General features: G+C 60.7%; 3 protein-coding genes across 3 annotated transcripts; 1 reads left to right on the forward strand and 2 right to left on the reverse strand.

Annotated features, from left to right (window-relative positions):
- Positions 1–1,115: 1,115 nt before the first annotated feature.
- Positions 1,116–3,506, forward strand: MNEG_7937 (hypothetical protein; the record flags this gene model as incomplete). The annotated part of the gene is made up of 9 exons (XM_014043588.1): positions 1,116–1,184; positions 1,318–1,461; positions 1,729–1,777; positions 1,968–2,088; positions 2,295–2,393; positions 2,634–2,736; positions 2,944–2,973; positions 3,161–3,265; positions 3,459–3,506. 9 exons carry the CDS (start codon positions 1,116–1,118, stop codon positions 3,504–3,506), a joined length of 768 nt encoding a protein of 255 aa, XP_013899042.1.
- Positions 3,507–4,359: 853 nt separating this feature from the next.
- MNEG_7938 (Peroxisomal multifunctional enzyme A) lies at positions 4,360–5,185 on the reverse strand (the record flags this gene model as incomplete). The annotated part of the gene is made up of 3 exons (XM_014043589.1): positions 4,360–4,512; positions 4,597–4,761; positions 5,105–5,185. 3 exons carry the CDS (start codon positions 5,183–5,185, stop codon positions 4,360–4,362), a joined length of 399 nt encoding a protein of 132 aa, XP_013899043.1.
- A 4,774-nt stretch (positions 5,186–9,959) lies between these two features.
- MNEG_7939 (hypothetical protein) lies at positions 9,960–10,530 on the reverse strand (the record flags this gene model as incomplete). Its single annotated transcript, XM_014043590.1, has 2 exons — positions 9,960–10,121; positions 10,402–10,530. The coding sequence occupies 2 exons, from the start codon at positions 10,528–10,530 to the stop codon at positions 9,960–9,962; spliced, it is 291 nt and encodes a 96-aa protein (XP_013899044.1).
- Between the last annotated feature and the right edge of the window lie 219 nt (positions 10,531–10,749).

Below are 10,749 nucleotides of genomic sequence, written 5' to 3' on the forward strand. Positions count from 1 at the left end.
ACCTACAAACCACCCGCCCAACAGGATGCACCATGCTGCATCCAAGTCCACAGTGCGTGTCAAGCGGCATATACACGACACAACAGCATAGCGTGTGCCTGCCCAGCGCGTGTTTGAACGCATTCATCCCGTTGACTCAGATTGAATTTCATGTCCCGGACAAAGAGAGCCGATCGCACCTAACTGGCAGCTCCACGCATGACCCTATCAGCAATGGTGATTTGACGAGCTAGTGTGCGCAGTTGTGCTGGCAGCAATTCTTGCCGGCACGGAGTTTTTGTTGTTTCGGCGCCTTGAACATGCTACCAGAGGGTGTGCTGCATTGACTGGTTCGGCTGCAGTTCAATGCTGTGGTGACGGCTGGCGCCATGGGCCCCACCTGCGTGCGTGAATTCGCAGGATACAGCTGCGCACACGGCCATTGATTCCACCAACACCAGTGTTGCTTGACCATTATAACACATACACAATAGGGCACCCCAGTGTCGGGAACGCGCGCATCCTGTCGATCGCATCTTCCAGGCGGGGCTTGGCCCTAGGACATAATGGGGCGTGCACAACCGCACGGCCTGCAGGCTGTGTTCACAGCTGTGAACATGTCCCTGAAACTGTGGCACTGGCTCGACCCACGTCAGCAGGGTTCACAACATTGAATCTTGCTTGAAGGACATCACATGTGTGTTTCTGACATCGTCGGCAGGCATGCTCACATGTCCAGATGAGTCATGCACCCAGGGTACCTGTGAAGCTGGTGCGACGCGTCGCCGTGATCAGCAGATTCAGCAGCGAAAGCACTCATGCACCCGCCGGATGTCATCTGGGAGATCGCACGATGATCACAACGCGAAACTAATGCCATGACAACGCGGTACTCGTGCACGACACAGCAAATTCTCCGCGCTGTTACGATAGAGCGTGCTTGCGTGGCCAACAGATATCGGCCTCATGGCAGGTAGTAAGCGTGGCTACGATTATGGTAATATTGCGGTATTCGCGCTTTTCGCCGTCCGGCACCATGAGCGAAACGCAATTGCGCAGCTCGCCATTGGCACACATCGCCTGGCGGTGCAACTGGGCGGTGCCACATCCCCTGCAATCGCGCATCCGCGACAGACATGGAGCTGGAGCGGCTTCAGAAGGAGCTGGTCAAGATGCAGCTTTGGGTCAAGGCCAAGAAGCTCAAGGTGAGCTTGGGGCCGTGGCTGGCATTGCCTGAAAGCCATGCCTGCGGGCCCCAGCAGCAGCTTCTGAGCCTGAATTCCGGGCTGACTCCTGCTGCCAATTTGGTGTGACGATCTCCGCCCCCTTATGGCGCAGGTGCTGGTGATATTTGAGGGTCGCGACGCTGCAGGCAAGGGCGGGGTCATCAAGCGCATCACGGAGCCGCTCAACCACAGGGGGCTGAGGGTGGCGGCGCTGGCGGCGCCGACGGATCAGGAAAGGAGCCAGTGGTATTTCCAGGTGTGTCTGGTCGGAGGTGGCAGAGATGTGCTGGTGCTTTGAGCCTGAGGTCGCAAGTGGTGCTGCATGGAGGGCGCATCCGCTCAGCGGATGGGCCGACCATGCAGCGACGGGCGTTGGCTGTTGCACAGCGATTCGACAATGTCGGCGGGCGGGATCGTGAGTGAGTTGCACAGCACTGAACACTCTCACTATCATGCCATCAGATAAGGCCGCCTGACACACCGTTTCTGGCTGGATTCTTTCCTGGCACCTGCACCGCTGCAGCGCTACGTCCAGCACCTGCCGTCTGGCGGCGAGATCGTGCTGTTTGACCGTTCCTGGTACAACCGTCCAGGCGAGGCACGATGCGCGCGGGCACACACCAGCTTCAGATGGGGGTGTGACGCACAGGTGCACCCTGTACTGCTGCCTTGGAACTGCACAGGTCCCCAGTTCTTTGCAAAGCGGACCCGGTTGAAGCGTTGTACTGGCTCGTCGCCCCCTGCTGTCTTCCTGGGCGGCAGGCGTGGAGCGCGTCATGGGCTTCTGCAGCGAGGACCAGGTGGAGGAGTTCTTCAGGACCTGTCCCGAGTTTGAGCGCATGCTGCGCCGCTCTGGCATCATACTGGTCAAATACTGGTTCAGGTGCGAGCGCGGGCTCTTACCCTTTTGCGCCTTGTCCGTGGTATTCATTGCTTAACAACAGGGCGGAATCCGCCTGGTAGTGCACATGTTCCAGCGCTTCCTTCCTCATCACCCTCCTGCATGCCTGACGATTGGCCTTTCTACAATGGTGATGCTCCGCCCATTGTTCAAAAAGCAAGCACTTCCTGAACCACCGAACGCGACAGTGTGAGTGATGTGGAGCAGGAGAAGCGCTTCCAGGACAGAATTGACGACCCAGCCAAGCGGTGGAAGCTCAGCGAATTCGACCTGTCAGCACGCTCCAAGTGAGGACAGGCGGGCTCGGGTCGTAGTCACTTTGATCTGCAGTGGATCAGTCAGAGCAGAGGGGGCCGTTGTGCTGGGCGGGAGGAGCATGTTTGGCGGATGGCCCGCAGCCCCTTGGCTGGACCAGGGTGCAGGGCAGGGGCTCGCTGCCAGAGTAGCCAGTCAGACTTTAATGGGCGAATGTAATGCCGCTGCACCCCTCTGCTCTGCTGTACGCACCCGCTGGCGCCACCAAAAAGGTGGGTGGAGTATGCCAGGGCTAAGGATGACATGTTCAGGCACTGCGACACCAAGGCGAGCCCGTGGTGGGTGGTGCCCTCAGATGACAAGAAGGCCGCCCACGTGAGTAATATGGGTTGGTGCAGGTCCGCGTTGTGAGAGCACGAGAGGGCAGTGCGCGCCTACCTGCGTAGGCGGAGGCGCTGTGCTTGTGCTGCGTGCGGTGCATCGATCCATCCACAGCCTGTAGCGTTTTTCCTTGCCCAGCTTTTCAACCCACATTGTTCACACAAGCTGCTGCTCCGCTCGCACCACCCACGGTTCATGCAGCTCAACTGCATTACGCACCTGCTCAGCTTGGTAAGTGAGTGGGCAGGCCTGCCGCGCCAGCACGCACCCTGCACTGTGGAGTCGCTGTGTTGAGATTAATCAACTGCAGAACTGACCCCAGAGCATGATTACAGTCCCAGACTTCGATTCAAATTCAAAGAGAGGCTGAGTGCAACGGCGATTCTGTCCCATGCACTTTCAAACTCAACACTAACAGGTGCCATATGAGGAGTCGCCGTCCGAGCCTATTACCCTGCCGCCGCGGCAAAAGGACGACAGCTACGTGCGCCCGCCCCAGGAGGAGCAGACTTTCGTCCCGCAGGTGTGCATGGAGGGCAGATCTCTACCCTGCGATTCAGCTTCACTGTTTGTTGAGGGGAAGTACAGGGTTCTGTGGTGCAAGGTTTTTTCTGCAGACGCTTGGCTGCCAGCCACATGCAACCCACAGCTGCGCATCTTATGTTCCGCACATGCAAGGTGTTATTATTGCAGCCACTTCTTTTGCACAACCACAGGTGTTCAAGCCCAAGGAGAAGAAAGGCGGCAAGGAGGGCAAGAAGTAGGACATGGGCGCCGGTTGATGTGGCAATCAACGAGCGAGGCGTGGACTGGTCTCGTGTGTTGAGCCCAGCATAATGCAGTCGGCCGCTCGACCCCAAGCAGGGCGTTGCCAGTGCGCGCCTTCAGGGGCGGGCACGCTGCAATTGGACATGTGTTTTGGGAGTGTTTGTGGCCGGAATTGTTGGCTCGCCCCAGTTCACCTGACAAAGAAAGGTTGAGGGCTGGCAGCGTGCGTGCTCCGCAAGCGCCGCAAGTACGTGCCCACGTGTGTGGGTTGTTCCTTTTTAGTACATGCTGACTTCTACTACATCAGGCATGTAATTCTTGAGCACGACTCCTTATGGAGGGATGTTCAACTGTCGCCCCCCCCCCGCAACAAGCTTTGAACCCAGATGAAGCCATGCGTGAAGGCAGAAGCTGCGGCTGCCGCCAAACTCCAAATTGTGTACATCGCAGACATATGCAGCCTTGCATCCCTGTATGTATGTAACACGACCGACGGCAGGCTGGCACGAAGCGGGGTGCCGCTGCGTTGCGGTCAAAGAAGCACGACACAAAACAACATGACTACCCTGCCAAATACGTTGCGTGATAAATCCTGACGACTGAATCGACCACATCGTTGATGGAGCGGCAGCTCTGCCAACATGTTGTGGTTTGACAGTGAATGAGTCCAAAGGTTGGAAGGGCCCGGCTTCTGGTTCTCGTTGCAGCCCGGTAATAGCCGGGCGCATGTTACCAAGCGCACCGTCCTGCCAGGCAGACGCACAGCCCGTACGCACGCCGCAGCACCACGCGTGGCCCTGCTGGCCGCTCCCGCCGGCGGTGCGCCGGCCGTGCTGCGTAGCGCGCAGCTTAGAGCTTGGCCTTGGGCGCGGCGGCGTCGAGGATGGGCTGCAACTTCAGGGCCAGGCCCATGCTGCCATTAATCTTCAGCTTGCGCAGCAGGAACGCCTTGATGAGGATCAGGGGAGCGGGGCACGGAGGCGTTCGTGATGGTCCAGCAGGCTGAGGGCGGAGGGAAACCGCAGGCACGAGCTGCCAGCAGAAGGGCCTGGTTCAGAACTGGCCCCAGCGCGCGCCCCCAAGCACCTGCTGCGGGTTGAGCTTGCCCATGACGAGCTGCGCAAAGTTTGCGTCGCTGATGGTCAGCGTGAGGTCGGCCTTCTCCTCGGGCTTGCCCTTGGTGACGCTGCCGCTGCCCTCCCGCAGGTCCAGCGCCCACTGGGTCCCATCAACATCAAACACCACCAAGCCCTTGAGAGCGGTGTGGGGATGATAGCGTTTGAGAGCGTGCCGGGTTTTGGGATGGTGATGCCAAGTGCAAAAAACACGCACGCCGGAAGGGGAGGGCCCTGGTGCTCGGCTCGGCAGGCCTGCCGCGCAGCAGTGGTGGCGCGGCGGTTGTGCGTGACGAGGCGCTCGGTGGCGCCAAGGGCTCCCGCAGCACCGCGCTGCCCAGCGCAATGGCCGCTGACAATCGCACATCACAGGCAGCGCCTCTGGTTGCGGGCGGTGTTTTGAAGAGCAGGGCGTGTGGGTTGGGCTGCGCTGACTGGGCAGGCCACCATCCGCCGCCGCCTTCCACTATCTGACGCACCTTGATTCGCTTGACCAGTTCCGGACCCTCGGTCTTCAGGTTCTTTTCCAGCTGCTCAAAGAGTGCTGGAGCCGCTGGCATGGTGGCTCAGCGGGACAATGGCATGCAGCGGGTGGAGGACTGGGCGTGAATCGGATAGAAGACTGAGCAGAACAATACAAATAATTTATATTGCGCTGGACCATACGCCTTGTGTCAGATACCGCCAATCTAGTGCAGAAAGATCTCTGGCCCAGCATGACAGAGCCGAGTGACACACGCTCGATCGGCCAGTATGACTCGGTAAATATGTAGAATTAGGATGGAAGAGTCGCGAGCCCAACAGCTCCAACGCACCGGCGCGTGTGCTGATGCAACCTCGTCTGTGCGCACAAGCAAAGCACGCGCGGTGTGCTGCACCTGCACACCCCACTGCAGGCGTTTTTGTGCACCACCTCCGCAGCTCTCACGTCTTCTGTCCCCGTCCCCGTCACCCCGTCAATATTGAGCGGGTAACGTATGCATGCCCTGCAGGCAATGGGCGCGCTGTCCGAGCACGCCGATACCCTGCCGGCGGTCGCCGTTTTCGATGCCACCAGCAGCACCAGCACGCTCTCAGACGACTCGGTCGCCGTCGGGGCGGCGTGCCAGGCCAAGGGTGTGGCCGTCGTGGTGCTCGCTCCCAATGCTGCGCTCCGGAAGGAGCTGGAAAACACCCTCTTGGCAGCTGGCAGCAAAGCCAGAGTTCTGGTACGCCAGGCGTTCTGATGGCACGGTGCGTTTGTCGCCGTCTGCAGCCGCAGGATCGTGCACCCTGCAAATTCCACCGTTCTTGTGAAGTCCCATCAAGGCTTAGGTTGACCTTTCTGTCACCGCACCCGCCCCTGTCAGCAGGTGCCTGGCGACGAAGGCAGCAGCAGCGGGGTCACTGCGGCGCTGCGGGACCTGAAGGCGTCCACCGGCATATCTTTTGAGCAGATGGCCGCATTCTCCTCAGACGGGCCCACCCTAAGGGAGGCCGCACGCCTGGGCGCAACGACTGCGCGGCTAGCGCCGTCTGCGCGCGGCGTGGACGCCGCGGCGCTGCGGCGGGGCTTGGAGGCCCACGCATCAAAGATTGCAGACAGCCGGGGGTACTGAGGGCGTGGCTGGCGGTTGCACCTGAGCGAAGCGAGCGAGCATGTCATCGTCGGCCCACCTTGTGGTGAACCATCTGACCCCAACATTTGAGATCCTGTTGCATCACATTGCCGGCGTGTGTGGCCCCCAAGTACGCAGCCTGTTTGCCGTATCTACCTTTGGCCACTCATATACGCTATGCCCCCTGCTTGCTAAACAAATTTAAATTGTGTCAGCTTTCTTATGCCTGAGGTGTTTTGTAACAAAATCAGCACCAAACAGCCATTGCAATGTAAGAGCGCCATGATGAGCATGACATGTTGAGTCATTTGTGGACCTTCTCTGCATGGCCCGGGTGGCTGGCTGCACCTGGGCCATGCCAGCAGGCCCCCTTGCGGTTGGTGTGCGTACAAGCGGGCAGCAAAGTTGCAGATCAGCAAGTGTGACAAGCGAGGAGAAAACGGTGACGATCAAAATGGACAAAGTTACCGGGCAGCCAGGCAACGGCAGCTGTTGCAGCACAATGCGAGGGGTGAAGAGGTAGGCACGGTGGCGCCAGCGCGGCACAAGCCATGGCGTACACAGGGGCTTGACGAGGGCGCCGCACCCAACCCCACACTGCTTATGGCATATGGACGGGCTATGGCACCTCCTCGGCCAACCTGCAGGTTTGTGGGCGTGTTGCAGATCCCCACTGCTCGTGATTGTGGTCGGCAGAGGTCGTTGCAAGGGCAAATGGAATTCCCAGGTCACGCCTTGCGGTATGGCTAATTGAAGCCATGTTGCTGGGCAGGGTAGGGGCCGGACTGCTGCGCCCCGAACGGCGTGCCGTGCGAAGGCGTGTTCATCAACGTCTGCTGCTGCTGCTGTTGCTGAGGTGGATGGTGTGGCTGCTGTGGCAGGTTGGGGTATCCGCCAACAGCAGGGGGGTAGCTTGCTGCGGTCCCATTGTAGTTCTGCCCTTGCACGGGATAGGGCTGCCCTTGCATGGGGTAGGGCTGCCCCGGAGGTAACCCCCCATTGTAGGGATAAGCGGGGTAGGGGGACGCCAGCTGGACCCCGGGGACCTGGGTGTTGGGTGTTGACATCGGTTTTGGGGGTTTGGTGGAGGGTATCAAGGCCAGATTGATGAGTGCAAGGGGAGGGGGTGCAAAGGTCAGGTGAGTGGGTGCGGGAGAGGGGGAGAGCGCGCTCCATGGCACCAGGCACTCACGTGCTATCACGCATGGCTGCGATGTCTTGCCAACCATTCAGACCATGCAGCAACAACCCCAACATCAATTGGCAGGGCACTTTGCAGGGCAACCCGCGCACCGGGTACTGCGCAGGGCCGGGCGTGTAAACCACCATCCCCGCCTGCTGGTTCTGCGGGACCTCCGCTGGGTTCCGGGAGCAGCTGCGGGCGGGATTGCAGTTGCGGGGCAGGATCGCCGCAGAGGTGGTTGACTTGACGTGGATGCGGTCGAAGGCTTGCGCCGGCCGGTTCAAGCACGCCCAGAGCGCAGCTGGGAAGACATCACTTGATCCCACAGGTGTGGTTAATCACTCGACAGGGCACGGATGACTTCAGCCCGTGTGTGACGCCGCAACAGGCCGAATAACCCCAACCGTCTGAGTCCCCTCCATCCCCGTTTAAAGCATGTAAAAAGTCAGCTTGGCCCACCAGCAGAAGTAGAAGCAAGGGATCCAGCTACAGACAAAGAGGAGCCTGCAGAGGACAAAGGGCGCGGGACACAGTTTTGCCACAGCAGGATTGCAAGAAATCCGCAGGCAGCGAAGAGGGCAGTTGCGGGGTGTTGGGTGGATGCATCAAGCGCCGGCCTTCGAGTAATTTGGTACGTGCACGCGGCTGCTCGGCCCGTGGACGCACCATCCGATGCCCCAAAGCACTGCGGGAGTGGTGACGCATTGTTTGTATTCCTGCAGGCACTGCTGAGTCCTCTTGTCGAGAGGGGCTGCCTTGAAGGTCTCGGAGCGGCGCTCTTGCGACGACACGGCTGCGCATGGGCAAGGCGCTGGTGTAAGAGCAGTGTGCGTTTGCACCTAGATTGATACAGATCGCTGTGCTGGTTTTGCGAGCATCACCTCCACAGTCATGACGGCTGTCGCAGACGTCGAGCTGAGAAGTGACCAGGTGTGTCACATGGTAGGATGCTGGACCCGCCACCATGCTGCCAATGCACCCATCCGATGGTTTTCAACCCGATCGCGCCAGCAGCCCCCCAGCAGGCCATCCAGCCACAGCCGCTGCTTGCCAGCACTCCCGCGGCTCACATTGGTATTGGTTACTGCAGACCTTGAAGTTGTCAATGCACTTGCGGGTCATCAGGATGCCTGGCACAGCCAACAACAAAACATGGTTGTGCTTGGGGGTTCATTTTGTTTTTCGCGTGGGTGCGGGGCCAGACAGCGATAATCGCACACAGATGCGGGGCAGGTGAAGCCAAAAGCGGCCTGGCTCGCACAAGCGAACTGCTGAGCAGGCAGGCCGATCGCAGGCTTGACGTTCTGGCATGGTGGTCTGGCATGGCGGTGCACTACAAGCAGAGCAGGCGCACGCAGTGACGCGGCCAAGGCCGCGCGGCCCTGCTCACCTGGAACCCAGAAAGCGACGCCCACCAACACCAGCAGAGCGAGCACGGCCCATGCCACCTTGTTGGCCCTGCAACGCATACCCGGCAGACGCGAGCGCTGCGGCGTTGGAGACACGGCGAGGGAGCACACCGCATTCGAGCACACAACATTGAATCACGCAGCTGTGGGGTCGTCGGCAAGGAGGCAAGGGCCAATCATGACCGCCTGTGCGCAAGCAGGGACTGAAATGCCGGGCGCTTCCGGCACAGGCGCCCAGTTGGGCGCTTACCTGGTCTTCATGCCCCAGTAGCATCCTGCCATTTTGTATTATTATCAGCGTGCGACTGCGGCGCGCCCACGAAGGCAGGGACGCGCCACAGGGCGGCGCCCTCGCAGGAGCTCAGAAGGGGGGTCGGGGCGCCCTGAGGTGGTCGCTCTTGTCACGGGAAGGGAGGTTCTCAGCAGCTGAAACTCATTACGCTCTAATGCTGACAATCTGTTAGGCCTACTTTCTGCCCTGACTGTCCCTGAAAGCGTCCTGGGCTGGCGAGAAGATCTGGAATGCGTGCACGGGGCTTGCCGGTGACAATGAGTACAAAAAGCCTTTTCAGGCTCGACGATTCCGTTTCAGGCACAGCAGGGTTGTGCCAAGGACCGGGTTACACCGCAACTTCGGAGTGCTGGGCGGAAGCCGCGCCCGCGCAGCAGGTGTTTAGGTGTATGCAAGGCTATGCAACAGATGTGCACCAGATTGCGTGCACATTACGCACTGCGTACATACAAGACAGTTCAAGATGTCTGTCCGCCTGCACACACCTGCACATGGCGCCCTGGTGTTGAGCAGCTGACCGGACTTGCACGGGGGACCTTGGACGCACAGCCTGCTCACAGCTCGGCGACACTTCTCAATATACCCCTGAACTATTGTGAAACGCCGTGCTTCGCCCTATGAGGCGCCGCGTGCATGATTCTTCAGGCGGCTCACGTGGGCTGCCCATGGCTGGCCAGCCGCTTGGGCACACAAGTACAAGGACTGTACCCCCTGCCCTGCCACGCGCACCGCCACTACCTAGAAAGGGGCCAGGCTTGCCTCCACAGCCGCACGGTGATGTGGGCTCTCGGCATCAATGCGGTTCGGACCCCCCTTGCCGCATCTCGCAGCATGCACGGTCGCGTGTTTGTGTTACTCAGCGGTCCCCTTGTCCTGCTGCCCTGCTGCCTCTGCAGCCGCGGCCATCCTCGCGGCCCCCCAGATGCGGTGCGCGGCCTCCTGCACAGCCGCGCCGAACGAGCCGCGGCACTCTGGCGCCAGGGCTTTAAGCATCAGGCGCCAGCGTTTGAGGGCCTGCGAGGCACGGCCGGCGAGCAAAGCCAGGTGAGGGCCGGCGGGCGAAACAACTGCTGCTGGACGAAGGGATTGAACCCAGGCTGAAGCAACAAGAAAGCGTGCATCGCCGCACCACGAACGCCGACGAGCGACGACGTGTTGCTGGCAGCCCGTGCGTGCCCAACCCTCGCCCGGGACAGTTGCCCTGCGCTCGTTCCTGCATACTCGCCCCCTACCGCCCAGCATCCCTGAACATCCTCCCCACCCGCGTCCCCCAGCAGCAACGTGCTGCCCGCACCTGCGCCTCGCTGCGGCCGGGCACCGCAGCCCCCCAGTCGACCTCGTGCTCTTCCGCGGCGCCGCCTGTCAGCAGCGCGCGCACCAGCAGGCGGTCCTCCTTGGGGTCCCACTCGCCGCGCGCCACCATGCTGGGGCCGCGGGTGTACCTGGGTGACACGAGTGAGTGACACCAGTGACATGAGGGACATGATTGAGTTTTCGCGCATGCACATGTGCACGTGCGCATATGGGCTTTGGCCGACTTGGTGGGTCGCCTGACAGGTCAGCCAGCTTTGCAGCTCCAACAGGGATGGCACGCCAACGTCGCCGCAGCCAGGGCGGGTTGCGGCGGGGGGTGGGGTGTGTG

The sequence above is a fragment of the Monoraphidium neglectum genome, assembly GCF_000611645.1.
Source record: "Monoraphidium neglectum strain SAG 48.87 unplaced genomic scaffold scaffold01456, whole genome shotgun sequence".
Classification (NCBI taxonomy): Eukaryota; Viridiplantae; Chlorophyta; class Chlorophyceae; order Sphaeropleales; family Selenastraceae; genus Monoraphidium; species Monoraphidium neglectum.